Here is an 18,987-nt window from a genome sequence, read left to right as displayed (position 1 = left end):
ATTCACCCTAAAGAAGGAAAAGCCTGTCACCTGTTACAAAATGGATGAACCATGAGGACATATTATGCTAAGTGATATAAGCCGGTCACAAAAAGTCAAATACTATATGCCTACACTTGAAAAGGATCTAAAGTAATCGAATTCACAAAAACAGAAAGTAGAATGGTGGTTGCCAGGGATGGGGGTAGGGAGAAAATGGGAGTTTTCAACAGGTATAGAGTTTCAGTTCTGCAAATGAAAAAGTTATGGAAGTCTGTTTCACAACAATGTGAATATACTCAACACTACTGAACTGTGCACTTAAAAATGATGAATATAGTAAATTTTACATTATGTGTTTTTCACTACAACAAGAAAGGCACAAATGGATACAAAATAACCTGAACAATGTTCCCCTTTCAATCAAATACTTTAATTAAAAACCTTGTGCCCAAAGCTTCAAAACAATCAAAACTACCAAAAAAAGCAAATGCATTGTTTTGCCAATCATTTCACCAGTGGACTTAAGTAAATTATAATGAAAATAATGGATGTCGGGGTAAAGAAGTTAATTAACAGAATATTTTTGTTAATATATGTCTTAACCTAACTGAAAAGAAACAGTGTAACTACCCTGGCAAAATTCCTTGCTGTCCACCGAAGTTACATACTCCTTGCTTTCAAGGTATATGGCTACTACTGCCTGGAAGCAACTGTACTGCATGCGACATTTCTACCCGTCTTGTTTAAGTCAGGCCATAAGACTAGTTTTAACCAATGGACAGAAAGTGGAAAGGGGCTGAGCTGATGAAGAAAGAGGTGCTCTTTCTCCCCTTTTCTCCCTTCCCCTCTACTGTATGCCAGTATTGAAGACAGCAGACTCATGTGGTGGACGGAATCCGGTTCCCTCAGTGATCACACAGTTGCCCAACAAACATTCTAACCGAACAGTTGTGTGAGTTAGAAATAAAAGCCTACCATCTTAAATCACTTTAATTTTATGGTTTATCTGTTATAGGAGTTAGCATTCAGAATCTTTGAACAACGAAAGGTTTATGTTACACTGTTTGGATTTGTACTCTATTTACATATGTTAATTTTTCCACAGAGTAAAATGAAGTACAATGTAATCTGGAAAAGAAGTGAATTTAAAATTGTAGACTAATGGCCTTCAAACATTTCAAGAGTAATTCCTTTTATCTTTTCTTTTTTTAAAAGAAAATTGTATATGAGAGACCCCAAACATAAAAGAATAAAATGGAGCTGCTGTTCTGGTTAAAGCAGTACTCGGAGGCCTGGAATCCCAGCTGCTTGAGACACTCTCATGGCAGCCCAGCCTCCTGCAGATCCCTCTAAAGAATGTTCTTGCAACCTCCAGAGCTCCTCAGAGACCATTAAAAATACAGGAGTCAACTGATGCAACAAGGCTACAGAGATATAGTTTTTATTTAGAAAAGGAATCCATTTCCATGTAATCTCTAGGATTATAACCAGAATATTGGGATATCTCCTTTAAAGTGGTGAAAAGAATATTCCGCATTGACTCTGGAGTAGAATCACTAAATTCTCTGAGATTTTTGGATACTGATCTTTAGAGTTGAATCACTGAATTGATCTAATCGAGTATTTGTGCCTTGTTACTATCATTATATAATCCAAAAGTAATTTCACTTTAAGAACCATTATTTTTAGAGATGTATCTATAGTAAGAGGGGAAAAAGCACCTATTATTCTTTCAACCTAGCCTACTGTTAATATGTTAGTTTTCCTTCTAAACAATTATTCCTTATTTCTAGGCTTTACTTCCTTCTCTTTTCAAATTGTATGCGGGATACTTTACTTCCAGTAAAATGCATAAATATTAACTATACTACTTGAAAAATTATACATATATATACACACATATATCCACGTAAATATACATGTATGTGCATATGTACACTCATACACACACCTGTGTAAAGTTTATTTTTACATAGCTATAAATAGCATATATTAAAGTACCTTTTTTCGAGCAATATTAGTTTCAAGGGATGAGAAAAATGTTACCATTTTTAAAAAGAGATAAAGACTCACCATGGATAGATACATTTGAGAAACCCTCTAAGTATAGGCTAGTCATTTTCTTCAGTTTTAGGGATTCTCAGAGCTTTTAGTATGCAAATTTGTGCACATTGGGTATAGGGGCAATATTAAGCTGCATTTTTGAAATTTATTTTAATCATGGAATCATTTTTCACATTGCATATGATCAATGTTCTGTTTGCATTACTTTCATTTATAACTCATTACATCACAAATATGGTCCTTAAAATTTCATCAAGTGGATGCATCTCAGTCTAGGTAATCAGTGAAATAACGAGGTTAAGGGAGTCTAAATCCATGAGGCGTGGGCTGTCTGTGTTAACTGTTGTACCTTAGTCTAGTGTACTGCCTGTTACATAGCAGGCATTTGATACTTACTATAAGAATGACCAGATGTCTGTTGTGTGATCATTCTTTCCATCCATCTTTGTGAATTTTATACAATTCTTTTACATTTAGCTTCCTTTGATTTTTAGTGAGACTAGGTATTTGCTCATGTTTCTTTACTAACTATAGGTCCATATTTGTGAATTCATTTCCTCTATTAATTTGTGATGATCTTCATGTTTTTTGTCTCAATTTTTATGAGCTTCTATGTAATTAAGTTTGTAGCAAAACACATTTTTTCATAAGTCTGTTAGCTCTTAGTGTTCACTATTTTTTCAAGTAAAAAATGTGAAGTATGTATGGACTCAGATCTGTTGATATTTTTCTTCATGATTTTTTGTATCTGCATAAATACATGAACCTGAGGCCCTACCTAGGCTGTGCATGCTTAATTCAACCCTCCTCTAGTGTGGGTATAATACTTTTAAACAAAACTATTTTAAACAAAAAATTCTTTAAGTCATTTGGAATTTGTTTTTGCACACAGCATAAAGAGATAACCTGTTTTCCCCCCCATGTTGTAGGTCATTTGTTCCCACCTTCACTAAACCATTTTTATTTTACAATATAATGTGATACCTCTTTTAATATGTATTAAATGTATTTATAACTTGACCTATTTTGGGGATAATCTGACTTTCTACTCTTTGCCAGTACTATATTTTTTCAAAATATCATAGGATTACATAATATGGTTTTGTATTTGGTTGGTCTAGCCTCACTTAATTAACACTCATTATTTTTTGTTTTCTGTAATTTTTTTCTCATCTATTTATTAGTATTTCAGTCAGGTTCCATAAATGAACAAAAACTAGTTGAAATTTTAATGACATTGCATGAAGTAATAAATTTTGGCATCTTTACAACGGATTTTTTTCCTTTCCAGAAACATGGGATGCTTCTCTACTTTCAAGTTGTTTCTTTGTTTTTATATTTTCCTTCCTATGTCATAAACATTGCTATTGTAAAATTGAATGCTCTCTTTTTATTACATGTTCTGTCCATTATCTTTTCACCTAAGTTTTAAAAATAAATTGGCTTCCATTTTATGGCACTATAACTTTACAAATAAACATTACATAATGCAAGTGCAAGGGTTTCAGTATCTCAATTTCACCATATAAGAAAGAAACGTAATTATTTTTCAAACAATTAAAGTTGGTTTAACTTCTCCTCTTGCCAATTGCAAAAGGACAAAAAACACACATTAGATAAAGCTGGCAAAATTTAGTTTCTATCTAGAAATATCAAATGCTGGTTTGCTTTCTTAATCTATCAAGAAACTATCAAAAATTCATCCCAGAGAAAGGTAAAGTTAGCTAGTGGATCAGAATAAATTTTTCAAATAAAAATATAGAATAGTTAGTATCACATGTTACTACCTGAGCTCCAGTTGCTATTTCATCAGCAGCTTCATTCATTACTCCCAGGGTTTGAAAAGCAAATACACACAGCTCTCGTTCACACACAGTAGGCTACAAAAGAAAAGGGAATCAATTCAACATTTTTTCCCCATCCTCCAATTCCTAAATTAAATGTATGACATTCTTTACAATAAATAGAAAATGCAAAGTTTTAGAATATTAAAAAGAAAGAAATATTATTTACAATAGCCTAGATGTGGAAGCTACCTAAGTGCCCACTGACAGATGAATGGATAAAGATGTGGTATATGTATAAATACAATGGAATATTACTCAGCCATAAAAAAGAACGAAATATTGCCATTTGCGAGAACATGGATGGACCTCAAGGGCATTAGGCTAACTGAAATAAATCAAACAGAGAAAGACAAATGCTGTATGATTTCACTTACATGCATCTAAAAAAAGAAACAAATGAACAAACATAACAAAATATAAACAGAGTCAAGATACAGAGAACAAACAGGTGGTTGCCAGAAGGGAGGTAGGTGGTAGGATGAGAGAAATAGGTGAGAGAGATTAGGAGGTACAAACTTCCAGTTACCAAATAAATGAGTCACAGGGATGAAACGTAGAGTGTGGGGAAGGTAGTCAGTAATAACGCAGTAACTTTGTATGGTGACAGATGGTAACTAGACTTACCATGGTGATCATTTTGTAACGTATAGAAATTTCAAATCACTATGTTGTGCACAAGGAACTAACGAAGTGTTGTATGTAGGTCAATTATACTTCAGAAACAAACAAATTCGTAGTAAAAGAAATCAGATTTGCCGTTACCAGAGGTGGAGGGGTGGGGGGAAGGGGAATTGGAGGAAGGTGGTCAAAAGGTACAAACTTCCAATTATAAGATAAATAACTACGGTAGGAATATAATGTACAACATAATTAATATAATTAACACTGGTGTATGTGAAAGTTAAGAGAGTAAATCGTAAGAGTTCTCATCACAAGGAAAAAATACTTTTCTCTTGTTATTTTATTTTCCATTAATATGAGATGATGCATATTCACTAACTTATTGTAGTAATCATTTCATGATGCATGTAAGACAAATCACTGTGCTGTACACCTTAAACTTATACAGTGCTGTACGTCACTTATATCTCAATAAAACTGGACGGGGAAAAAGGGAAGAAATATCACTTTAAAGAATTAAATTTCTAAATTTAGGTAACAATTAGTAAATAATCATTTATTGATACAGAGTCACAAATATGATTAAAAAATTCATTTTAGTTAGTTTTAGGCACTTGCACTTGGAATGATTTAGCAATAGATGAAAATACCCTTTAATTGGAAAATCCACCTCGCCTGCTTAATACACATTTGCACATGAGATGCACGAAAAAAAAAGCAGATACCTAAGCTGGTGATATACTAATTAAACCACAAAGCTGTGTGAAACAAATACAAAAGGGAGAATTCCATTTCTTCCTAGGTAATTTTCTCTGGAAGAAATAGCATGACTCTGCTTACTTGCTACCCAGCTCTTGAAAGATTGGTTTTGTTGGAAAGACTTTTGACTTCAATAACCTCCTGGAGTCACAGCACTGAAATATACACTCTGCAATTGCTTTGGAAGAGCTCTCATCTTTCACATCTGATACAGTGTCATCTGTCTGATTTATCTTATCTCCCAAGTTACATTGCATTAGGTAGCTGATGAGGCCTAACACGATGCAGCCTGTGGTGCCCCGCACAGCAGACAGACGCATTTGTTAGTGCCATTGCTCCTATGTTCACTCATTTCAGAGGATAGTTTCATCTACTGCTTAACTAGTGGGGAAGGATGGCCCCATTCTGAGCATCCTTTATGTTCAGAATAGGCCCACATGGTAGCTTTGCAGACAAAAAGCATGACCAATCACACAAAGATTTCTGATTGACATTCCCCAAAGAGAATTTTCGAAACAAATAAATTGATATATTTCCTTTGTCAGCCTTAAAAGAACAGTTTGATTCTATTTCAGAAACATCAGGAAAAACTACCTATGGTAGGAAACTAATTGGAAAAATTTCTTCATCCAGCTTCAAGCGATATATACTGCTGCGTATATTTGGATATACTTAGAGCTTACTTAGAGTTCAATTTCTACTACTTTTTCTTTTACTTTACCATTTAACCTATTCTTCATCTATTTTTTCATGTGTATGTGCATGTATGTTTCCTCCTCAATTTCCCCCACTGACATTGGGTTGTTTCTTTTGTTTACTTTAGGGGAGCATGGTATGGTCTGAAATAATAACATCAACCATTTTATTGCATATTTACTATAGTGTCAAACACTGTATTGGTGTCTGAGGATAGTGAAACTATACACAAACAAGAACCCAGGGAACATAAACCTTGGAAATCATAAAGGGCCATAGGAATTAATACGTGTACTCTACCAGACACCCAAAGTTCACTGAGGAAGTAAACAGAGACACAGAAGGTGCTTCGTTTTTGATAATACTACTGCCAAATAACTTTTTTATGACTAAAATCCATCAATCCCAAAGCTGAACATCAGGATAAGGCTCATTTAGTATATATGAGTAATGATTGGTTTTTATTTTTTTATTTGAACCCTGGATAATTAATTATACTTACTTTGTGATCATCCTAAAATATATGTATGTATGTATGTGTGTTCACACACATATTCAGGGAATATAAGTAGAAACTACCATTTTGGTACCAAATTGTTGCCTTAAGCAATGAAAATGAAATAAAATATTCTGCTAAACTAGATTGGAAGATAATTTTTTTGGAAGATAATTTTTTGAAATTTGAATATTCTATCACCACACTTTGTAGCCAATCCTAGGTATTCATGTGCCACCCTGACTTTGTCTCAAGTGATTTTTTACCGATTTCACCCAGACCTCCTGGTCTTTATCTTGGCTAACAGATGAGCAACAACAGTTCAATGTTTTCCCCTGAATTACCATTTCATCTCCCTCCCACATCTGTTTATACTCAAACCTCTAAATCTCCAAATTACATGGACTTACCAGCTGACCCATTATTTTAAAAAATAAACCTACGTTCTTAATGTAAAGCTATGGATTAATTACTTTATAGAGACTCCTTTTCTTTCCCGCATTTTTTTTCACTGAAAAGTGGACTTTCTTACCATACTCAAATTTGTAAGGCTGATTTCTAGGAATATCCTGTTACTGCAACTGTTTGAAGAAGGAAATCAGGTACGATAGAAAACTTGCTTTTGTCGGGGAGAAAAGAAAGTTTGCTATCATACTGAAAAATCTGAAGTAGAACTACACATTATATTCTTATAAAAATAATTTTATCTTCCTTTTTTTATTTGGTAAGGAAAGTGCTATATTATGAATTTCTTTGATTATTCGTGGAATAACCTTTTTAGACATGTTCATTAGCATTTGGAATTTCCTCTTATAACGGTTCTTTTCTTTTAACATCTTTATTGGAGTATAACTGCTTTACAATGGTGTGTTAGTTTCTGCTTTATAACGAAGTGAATCAGCTATACATATACATATATCCCCATATCTCCTCCCTCTTGCATCTCCCTCCCACCCTCCCTATCCCACCCCTCTAGGTGGACACAAAGCACGGAGCTGATCTCCCTGTGCTATGCGGCTGCTTCCCACTAGCTATCTATTTTACATTTGGTAGTGTATATATGTCCATGCCACTCTCTCACTTCATCCCAGCTTACCCTTCCCCCTCCCTGTGTCCTCAAGTCCATTCTCTATGTCTGTGTCTTTATTCCTGTCCTGCCCCTAGGTTCTTTAGAACCTTTTTTTTTTCTTAGATTCCGTATATATGTGTCAGCATACAGTATTTGTTTTTCTCTTTCTGACTTACTTCACTCTGTATGACAGACTCTAGGTCCATCCACCTCACGACAAATAACTCAATTTCGTTTCTTTTAATGGCTGAGTAATATTCCATTGTATATATGTGCCACGTCTTCTTCATTCATTCGTCTGTCAATGGACACTTAGGTTGCTTCCATGTCCTGGCTATTGTAAATAGAGCTGCAATGAACATCTTGGTACATGACTCTTTTTGAATTATGGTTTTTTAGGGTATATGCCGAGTAATGGGACTGCTGGGTCGTATGGTAGTTCTATTTTTAGGTTTTTAAGGAACCTCCATACTGTTCTCCATAGTGGCTGTATCAATTTACATTCCCACCAACAGTGCAAGAGGGTTCCCTCTTCTCCACACCCTCTCCAGCATATAGTTTGTAGATTTTTTTTTTTTTTTTTGCAGTACGCAGGCCTCTCACTGCTGTGGCCTCTCCCGCTGTGGAGCACAGCCTCTGGATGCGCAGGCTCAGCGGCCATGGCTCACGGGCCCAGCCGCTCCACGGCATGTGGGATCTTCCTGGACCGGGTCACGAACCCGTGTCCCCTGCATTGGCAGGCGGACTCTCAACCACTGCACCACCAGGGAAGACCTGTAGATTTTTCTGATGATGGCCATTCTGACTGGTATGAGGTGATACCTCACTGTAGTTTTGATTTGCATTTCTCTAATGATTAGTGATGTTGAGCATCCTTTCATGTGTTTGTTGGCAATCTGTTTACCTTCTTTGGAGAAATGTCTATTTAGGTCTTCTGCCCATTTCTGGATTGGGTTGTTTGTTTTTTTGATATTGAGCTGCATGAGCTGCTTGTAAATTTCGCAGATTAATTCTTTGTCAGTTTCTTCATTTGTAAATATTTTCTCCCATTCTGAGGGTTGTCTTTTCATCTTGTTTATGTTTTCCTTTTCATTAGGTACCATTTGTTTACTTTTGTTTTTATTTCCATTCCTCTAGGAGGTGTGTCAAAAAGGATCTTGCTGTGATTTATGTCATAGAGTGTTCTGCCTATGTTTCTTCCTTTCTTTTTAAAATAGCAACTATAGAGGTAGCAATATTGTGAATAATTTATGTACTATTTAACACCATACTAAGTAAATGCCAGTGAATTTTTAAAGTAACAATGTTATATCAATCATTTTTTACTTGAACATTCTATAGAGTATTCAAGATATAAATGAGTTTAATTTTGATATAACAATTTGCCAACTAGTTTTTGTAGATCACTGACCCTCTCCCATGTTTATCCACATTTTATTTGAGAGGAGTTCAAAATGTCAACACAAGATGGCGTACTATAAGAAAGTTCTCAAATTGTAAGTAATCAAGATTAGATGTCTCACAGAAAGCACATCCTATTCAAGGAAAGAAACTGATTCATTTTTCCTTAATAAAATATGCAGTTATACTGTAATTAGCATTCTCCCACCTTGAGCCAACTTCCAGCCAATACCGTGCTCCCAACAAATTCTGCTATAACTATATCATTTGCACAGAAAACTCCAGCATCAATTCAAAGTAAAATGTAGTCACTGAATAGCTATCGCTAGATTAAGTGAAATTGTGTGTTTTATTAAACATACTTTAATACAAAGTATGTATGCCTAAATATCACCCAAAATGTACATTATTTACTAATTCGAGTTTACAATAAATCTATTCGTTTCAATTTATAAAATATTATCTATTCTTAATGTTTTACTATTATATTGCCTTCAAAAAATTAGTCCCTATAATGTAAACTGCAAAACCATGGCAATTCCCTCCTGACATTACACATAACATACATAATATATCTGTAATATAATATTCATTATGCACCATTTAAAAACATGGGGAACTTTATATGTCCCTAAGTTAAGATTCATTTTAGAAATTTTTAAGCTAAGATGAATACATTTTTAATTTTATTTGAATCAAAGCAATTTAAATGTGAGCAGTAAAAACATGTTTCAAAAAAATGGCTTTAAGCCCTAAAGAATATTTTAGAACCTAACTGCACTTTAGAAACTGTGTTTTCAATGAATTTAAATTACTTCCTACTGAAAATAGAAATGACACAACTCAAGAGAATCTAGCTATGTATTTATATATAGCACAGTGTAGGTGAGTGGTTTTCAAACCTTTTTTTGCCATGGTCTTTTTTTTCAAACAAAATATTTCATGTAAGCCCAATATATAAAACAGATAAAAGTGGATACTGTTCCAGTTGGAGCATATGTGCACAGTTCAGTTCTCCTAGCTATAAAACAGGGATAAAATCAGATCTAGTTCACCAGGTTGATAAAAGGACTAAGTGAGAAAGAGAACCAAGTGAGATATGGTTTATAAAATCTCCTTGAGGTATACAGAGCCGTTTAAATATTAACAGTATTAGGTAACCTGGATAAGCTGTCTCTTCTACTTGTTTTAACCCAATGTATATACAAAAATTAGTGTTTAATAAGAATTTTCATTGAAGCATATCATGAAGTGGTATTTTTATTTTCATACACACAGTTTATCAAAATTCTTAATTTGCTGCTACACTATTTCTTGCTAAAAAAGAAATGAACAATGTAAATACAACTTCATAATTTAAAAACAAGTGTTGAAAACATATGAGAATAATTAAGAATATCTACTGGAAACACAAAACCTACATGCCTTTAATTCTCTGTGTTTCCAGTTTTATAGCCAGTACTTTGGGTGCTTTTCATGGTTCGGAAGACAGACACATTTGGGGTAGGGAAAGATTTACTGTCCATTAAGAAAGACAGGAATCCCACAGAGATCAAGACAGATCCACAATAAAATAGGATCAGGCCTGGTTAGTCCCCAATATACATGGTGATCCCTATTGTCTGATAAAACTAAAGTTGTTTGAACATTAAAACCAATTTCTGCTCAATTTGGATGTAAAAATAATTATATTTTTGAACTGAAAGTTTTTTGGCATAATTGTTTAGTTTAGCCATTATTTCAGAACTTGAAATGTTAACTTCTACAAAATGCGTTGAGGGGGAGCAGGGAGAAAATAGGCTATGCTTTTTCATCCATTCTTTAACATCAGACCTAAATACAAGAAGACCTACCTGTTTTCCTCAAGGTAAAATGGGACATACCCAGGTTGACCCACACACTCAGTTTCCAAAAAAATGGTCATGGGAGTGCCTTATACTATGACCAAATTATAGCTGGGTATTGTTCATTTTCACTCTGAAAATAAGAACCTTAGTTACAAACATTTGTCTATGGTCCACAGCCAAGACTGGACCACAAAATTATTAGACTCGCAGGTTTCTCTGACCTTGCTTTAGTAGGAAAGAGCATTATTCTCAAGAGGTGACAGTAGAATCTCAGGCCTGATAATCCAGAGCAAGTAATGTGGGACATTTTCACACAGCAGGAGAAGAAAAGGAAATCATCATTCCCACATCACATATTGATGTGAGAAACAGGAAAGTCTGTTAACCAGGGACACAGAGAATGAGCCTCCAGTATCACTGACAAAGTTCCAACTTTGTAGGGATACTAAGCCACACAACCACATGAGTGGTTTTTTCCAACAGGATTCAGCAGCTCACGTACAGGGTTCAAAGAAGAAGACAAACACCTGCATTGATCCAAGAATTGGGTGTTTAATGTGACACTAACAGAAAGACAAGGGCACTAGGAATTTATAGGCTGATAAAAGCAGTGGTGATTTTGGCAGTAAATCCTTGTTTTCTTGTTTTGCGAACACACTTGAAGACCAAAATCAACATTTTAAAGCATCTCCAAGACAGTCTAGCGCATGAACACTCTAGCTGATTCCAAAACGTAGAGAACCAGTGGTTTGGTTTTCTGATCACAATGCAGACTGTACTGCCGAACTGAAATTCTGGTACTCTGAACAACCCTCCTGATAATGTGAGTTTTATGCAGATCCACAGTACTACATGTCAGGACTCACACCTGAGAGTGATATTTATAACCTTTATAAACAAAAGAGAAAATCACAGCATTGTGGTATTTCTAAATAAGTAGTTCTTCATGTTGCGAAAGTGTGACATGCTTACCTAGACCTCTGAGTAAAGTGGCAGAATAGGAAAGGAGTGAGTAAAATTTTAGGACTTTTGGGAAATAGGGGTAAAAGGGGACTTAGGTCATTTAAAAAACAATCAGGCTTGAAGAAAAGAGACAAAATATACGAAACAATTTGAATTTTGACAGAGAAAGATCAAACAAACGTAATAAACATTAGGCAGAGAAATCTATGGAAATCGAGTTTTATCTAACCTATTTAATCATCCCATGGGGCTATGACTTATCCTCTTTATAGCTCGAGGATTTACTGCAGTTTTTAATGTGTTATATGGGCTGAATATTATATTTGTAATAATTGTTATACCTTATTGAAATTATACACTATGTACATTATTGAAATTATAGTAAAACATATTGCGATGTAAATATAAGAGAGAGAGAGAAAAAATGAATATATACCTGATTTAGATGAAGGAGGTAGTTTTGTTTACTTTTCTTCCTTTGACTATGAGATGTTTCTCTATTTTCATTTCCTGATCTGATTTCATATGTCACTTATCTTACTATTTAAGAAACCAAAGTAAGTTTTCTGATTTCCTTAGATATCAGTCTGAATTGAAGCAACATAAAACCACCTGATAACTAGCTATATTTATTTAGAAAACGTTTTCTCTCTTGTTTACAAAAGCATTTCCATCTCTAGAAAGAGACAGCAAACTTCATTGGTGCAGAAAGATAAAGTAAAACAGAACTTGAAGCAAGGCAAAGAGAATACTAACATCAACTATGATATTTCTATCACCTATTATAGGAATGAACTGACAGCAATTAAACCGTAAAGAGCAAACTCCCAGCAATATGTGTGGTAAATTTCCAGGACATAAAAGTAGTTAATTCAAGCACATGAGTCAAGAGTAGCATCATGATTAAGAACTGTGGCCTTGGTGCCATTCTGCCAGGGTTTGAATCCTGTCCCTATTACTTACAAGTAGTGTGACATTAAAAAAATTACGGTTTTCCTCATCTATAGAGCAGGGACAGTATTAATACCTGCCTAATAGGGTTATTTTGAGGATTAAATAAGATAATCCACATAAGGCACTTCAAAAACATGATTACATAAAAAGCATTCAAAAAGCTTATGCCATTAATAACATTACTATTATCTACGGCAAGGAAAATGTCATTGCCATGGATCAAGAAATAAATCAAGATCCACAGATGCACAACGACCAAGTAAAAATAGGCCTCCTTACTGGGATAAACTGACATGGTTAAAGGATCCTCTCTCCTCTCATCGTAACTATACATTTCCGTGTATTGACTAAAAATAACAATCTTGCACAAATATTTAATAAATTCTGATTTAGTTAAGTTGGGTTTCAGAGTAACAATATATCTCTTTGAGAGGAATAACTGACTGTCAAAAAATAGCATATGGAAAAAAAAATAGCATATGGGTGGCAAGAAAAAACTCTTTTATATGTTTCCCATAAACAAATAAAATGAAACAAATATATCATAAAGCCTGAGTCATTATGGTCATAAATGGATATTATATGTTTTTTAAAGTATAAATCCTGAAATACAAAAAATTTCTAATAAAAGTACCTATTTCTAGGCTTTGCAACTCATCTTTTCAAACATATATTCCTAAGGACAGGACAAATCTCTCTTAAAAAGTGCAACAGAATCTAGTATGGTGCATTATACTCATAAAGCCTTCAATAAATGTTTGTGATGCATTTTTGAAGTCAGACAAAATCAGGTTCAAAGTTCAGCTTCCACTCATATAGCTGGGTGATGCTAAATAAATCGCCTAACCTCTTTGAATCTTAACCCCCTTATTTGCACCATGGGCACAAAAATACCTAAACCACAGAGTTTTGTGCAAATCAAATAAGGAAGCAGTATGCAAAATGTCTACACAGTGTGCCTGGCACACAGTGCTCAAGTCATCTACAAACAGATTGCTTTAGTTTTTCCTGTCCAATATGGATACATTCTATTATTCTTCTCTTCTTAATTGCCTGGCTAGAACCTCCAGTACAATGTTGATTAGAAGTGGCAACAGCATCAAAAAGAATAAACTACTTAAAGATAAATTTATCCAAGGATGTGCAAGACTTGAACACTGAAACTAAAAAACAGTGTAAAGAGAAATTTTAAAAGATCTAGATAAATGGAAGGATACCCTGCGTTCGTGGATTGGATTAATATTAAGATGGCAATACTTCCCAAATTGACCTACAGACCCAAAGCAAACCCTATCAAAATTCTATCTGCCTTTTTGGCAGATGAGCTGACCCTAGAATTCATATGGAAATGCAAGGAATCCAAACAGTGAAAGCAATATTATAAAAAAAAAAAGTTGGAGGACTCACACTTCTTCATTTCAAACTCACTACAAAGCTACAGTTAGTCAAGACAGTATAGTACAGGTATAAGGACTGACATATGAATCAGTGGAGTAAAATTAAGAGTTGACCAGTAACTCAAAACATCTATGGTCAAATCATTTTCAACAAGAGAGACAAGATCATTTAATTGGGGAAGAAGAGTCTTTTCAACAAATGGTGCTTAGACAACTAGATATATCTACATGCAAGAGAATGAATCTGGACAACAACCTCACACCATAAGCAAAAATTAACTCAAAAAGGATCAATGTCTTAAATGTAAGATATAAACTATAAACTCTTTGAAGGAAATATAGGTGCAAATCTTTGTGACCTTGGATTAGGCAACAGTTCAACTGAAATTTGGATTCCATTAAAATTAAAAACTTGTGTGTCACAGGACACTATCAAGAAAAAGAAAATCGGAGAAAATATTTGCAAATCATATCTCTAACAATGATCTAGTATTCAGAATATATAAAGAACTCTTACAACTCACTAAAGACAAATAACCCAAATAAAAAATGGGCAAAGGATTTAAACAGACATTTCTCCAAAGAAGATATACAAATAGCCAATAAGCACATGAAGAGATGCTCAAATCATTAGTCATTAGGGAAGGGCAAATCAAAATCACAATGAGATACCACTTCATGAATGCTAGGATGGCTATAATTGGGGAAAAAAAGAGGCAAATAACAAGCGCTGGTGAAGATGTGGACAAACTGGAACCATCATACACTACTGGTAGGAATATAGTGGTACAGCCACTGTCAAAAATAGTTTGGTAGCTCCTGAAACAGTTAAGTAGCATTAACATATGTCCCAGCAATTCCATTAACTGAAGAATGGATGAACAAAAGTCACATATCCATATAATGTAGGCTTATTACACCATAAAAAGGAATAAAGTTCTGAGACATGCTACACAGATGAAACTTGAAAACATTTTACTAAGTGAAAGAAGCCAAAAACAAATGGCCACATAATGTATAACTTATATTTAATGTCCTTCTATATGAAATGTCTAAAACAGGCAAATTCATAGAGACAGAAAATATATTAGTGGTTGTCAGGGGATGAGGTGAGGGGAAAATTGGGAGTGATTACTAACTTTCATAGGGTTTCTTTTTGGGGGTAATAGAAATGTTCTGGAATTAGTAGTAACAGTTGCACAACATTGTGAATGCAATAAAAACCACTGAATTGTACACATTCAAATAGTGAACTGTATATTGATAGAAATTTTAACTCAGTAAAAAAAATTGCAAAAAAACCTTTTGAATTGGATAATTCTCCCCCAAAATACCACTTATACTTCGATTCTTATTTCCATACTCGCTTAATAATGCCACAAATGTGTTAGTGAGTTGGCATTTTTTTGAAATCTTTAATTCTCCAGATTCTACTACATACCTCTTCTAACTGGAACAATGACTACCGTCTACTCTCTGTATTAACTATCTTTAAATTGTGCTGTTTTGAAAAAACAGTGTTTACAAGTTTACATACATATACATATCGATATGGATGGATATAGAGATAGATGAATAAACACTGAAGTGATAAATAAGCACATGTGAGAAATAAGAAACATTTTGCTAATATGAAACAGCTTGATCTTTCACAGACTCCTTCAGAAATAGTGACTCATTTGTCAAAATTATGACTTTGTGTATTACGTAATTGGCTCAATAGAGAGTATTTACTGTAAATGCAGTTATTTACTTATTTATTTTTATATCTTAACCCTCTTCCTTTATATTCTAAACTGCCATTCCACCAATGAGAACTTACCCTAAGCATGGGGCCATTTTGAAACACATGTGGCTCATCACAAACCACACAGTATTCATTCAACACAGGGATCCGCTGTTCAGCAAACTCAATTGTCTGAATAAGACAATAAAGAGAAAGAATGAAGTCAAGTTCATGAAGGATTTGAAAACCCACTAAAGGCTAAACTATTTCTACAACGGATGGAGGCTTGGCTCATACCTGCACTAGGAAGCCACGGTCTCGTATTGGAATACATTTGGCACCATTTGGCTATAAAAAGCAAAGCAGAAGAAAATAATTTTTTAATTAGGAAAATATATAAATTATAGCCTTTTACTTTTGCAACAGTGAATACAGATGTGATCTAAGATCACCTGTAATGTGAATTAAATCACGGATTATGACATCGAGATTTTAGAATTTATTATAATGCCCTTTCCTCCATTGCAATCTTTGTTTAAACTAAATGAGCAGCATTCTTAATTTCTGATCTTCTAATAAAAATGAGTGGCATCTTTAAATGATCACAAAAACTCGTTGCGTCTGTTACTCATCACTGATTGCTCCCACTTCCTCATTTAGATTATTTCAATCTCATTTTACAATCAGATAGAATTATTTCTCCAAGGACGTACTAGACAGCTGCTGTAAGGGGTACAGTACTAAACTACTGTATTAGGCTTAACCATACAGGAGGACATTAAGACATTTTCTTTTACAGAATATCCGAAATCGTCTTTCTTAGGTGAAAGTAACCATGGGAAACTTTCTACTATGTAACTCTGACATAATTACTTTTCTATATGTCTTTAATACTTAGTTTTGAGAAGAAATGGGCTTTGGGGATATCCACCTAAAATTACCAACATACTCATATACATTTTCTTAACACAAATAAAATTTCATGGTATAATTTAAAATGTAATTTTAGAAATAAATCTATACAAGAGCACCACAACTTTCTGAAAATGTATCCTCTTATTTTTTTTCAGTTTCATCTATTGCTTGGTATATCTGTATTAATAGTTAAAGAGTTAAATACGTTCCTCCCTAACACACACAAACACAAGTTTACTAAAAGCAAACAAAACTTTTGGTCAATTATTTTATGTAATTAATATACATAAGATAGGTCTGTTTCTTTATCTGAAACTGGCTATAATGCTGATTACTCTAGAGGTAAACTTTGTGTAAGACTGACTCCCAATAAATACCACCCAAAGTATTTAAGCTTTAATACAGTCACCTCCCAGGCCCATCTCCCCATGCAAAACAGCTTCAGGACAAAGTGACTTCAGTTTCATAAAGTAGACACTGAGAGCAGCTTTAAGTGAGGCTCAGGGATACAGCTGTAACTCTTACTTCTCTCCACAAGTTCATGGGCAAAGTTGTCCTCTTATATACAGTAGGAAGGACACCACTCTTAATTATTAGAAATAAATAAATAAAACAAAACATCAACAATTTTTATTATAAAAAAAAATTATTAGACAAACTCTGCGCTCCACTACTTTTGTGAGAAAACCAGAGATTAGATAAACCTACTTAATAAAACATTAAAAATGCTACGCTTGCTTAAAAGGACAGGCTTTGTGAGTCCAATGGACTTCCTTCCATTTTTAGTAGCAGTCATTCCCGTGATAGGACTCTGGACTAGACCTCAAATTGACAGCCACATTTATTTTTTCAGAATCAAAACGAACATTCCAGTACCAGTTGCAAATGTCTGGTATGCAAAATAACATCCAAAAGAAAAAAATTGTAAATTTTAAAAAACAAAACTGTGCTTCTTTCCTTTCCCAGATCTTACAAAACAAACAAACAAAACCCTCTACTGCCGCTTAGCTGACATTTAAGAACTCAAGATGAAAATATGTACGCACAGCAGGCTGGGAAGATGAAGATGATGATGGTGTTAAGATACCAATGAGCCCTGAGGTAAGAGAGAGCCTCCGGCCCTCTGCGCTGGGTTCCTTGAAAAGCTCCGTTTTGGATGACTTGGGGGCACTGGAGTAAGACTTGCTGAGCAACTTGTGATTCTTGAGTCCATATAATTCTTCCATTCTGAGGTTACTGGAATAAGACCTGCTTAGCAGTTTGTGAGGCTTCAGGCTGGCGTTGTGCTCACAGCGCGGGTCTCCAGAACAAGAGCGAGTCAAGAGTTTGTGCGACTTGAGAGCGAGGCAGTCCTCCTGCTTGACGGCTGCAGGGCAGGGACGGTTCAAGAGCTTGTGTGACTTAATGGTCGTCACCGCCTGCTCAGCCCGGGGGTCGCTGGACAGCGAGCGACCGAAGGTCCTGTGTGGCTTCGGGGCGCACACGTCCTCCGTCTTGACTGTGCTGGAACAAGTCCTCCGCAGCAGCTTATGCGTCTTGGAGATCCCGTCTTGCTCCGATTTCAGTTTGGATTTGCTTTTTCCACAACCAGGGGGAGGATAACTTGGCGACCTTCAAAATGCAACAATTAACAGGGCAAATCGTGAGTGCAACAGACCATGGAGAACACTTGTCAGGCTCAATCAACTCAACTCTGTTACAAATACCATGTCTTTTTAATCCAGCTTATCCAGCCAAAATTGAAACCAAATATGTATGGAAAGATCACAGGGACTGAATTCTATGTTTCCTGGAAAGCAAAAAAGGTTTGTCCAGTTTGTTTTTCCCTCCTACCTATCCCAGAGCCCTATAAAGGACTAATTTTGGTAGGGAAAACTCTGTGTGATTAGAAACCAAACAATGTAATTTTAGTAAATTTAACCCATGTAAAGGAAACACAAACTCAAAACATAGAAATGAGTATCCGTGTTTTTTGATGGAATGGATGTAACTTGGTCTGTTCTTTTAAAGTCATAAAGAAAATAAACAGATGCCAAGACTGTAGCAAGAATGCTTTGAATTAAGCATGGAATATCACAGGTGCAGCGTTTAGTAAGACGATGGAAAGACGTCTGTTACCCACCTGCGCAAGGTAGAAAATAGATGCAGGGGAGACTTCACTTTCTTCTCTGACAGCTTCTTGTTGTGCAGGCAACTAGATTTTTCTTTGCTCTGTTTCCACTGCTGTGTAACAAATGTCTGCATGATTCT

The 18,987-nt window shown here is 34.9% G+C and overlaps 1 protein-coding gene across 2 annotated transcripts in view; it reads right to left on the bottom strand.

Moving 5' to 3' along the window:
- PARP8 (poly(ADP-ribose) polymerase family member 8) overlaps positions 1-18,987 on the bottom strand; it is a 202,708-nt gene that overhangs the window by 53,214 nt on the left and 130,507 nt on the right. For both annotated transcript variants that reach the window (XM_029216106.1, XM_029216107.1), the window contains exons 12-16: positions 18,860-18,985; positions 17,784-18,348; positions 16,120-16,170; positions 15,919-16,014; positions 3,834-3,926 (exon numbers count right to left, since the gene is read on the bottom strand). In XM_029216106.1, the coding sequence (XP_029071939.1) occupies positions 3,834-3,926; positions 15,919-16,014; positions 16,120-16,170; positions 17,784-18,348; positions 18,860-18,985 (931 nt within the window). The remainder of the gene's footprint in view (positions 1-3,833; positions 3,927-15,918; positions 16,015-16,119; positions 16,171-17,783; positions 18,349-18,859; positions 18,986-18,987) is intronic.

This window comes from Monodon monoceros, unplaced genomic scaffold (genome assembly GCF_005190385.1).
Source record: "Monodon monoceros isolate NGI ecotype Baffin Bay Population unplaced genomic scaffold, NGI_Narwhal_1 Super_Scaffold_12, whole genome shotgun sequence".
NCBI lineage: Eukaryota > Metazoa > Chordata > Mammalia > Artiodactyla > Monodontidae > Monodon > Monodon monoceros.
The sequence above is the reverse complement of the archived record's forward strand: the minus strand, read 5'-3'. Positions and strand labels throughout refer to the sequence as shown.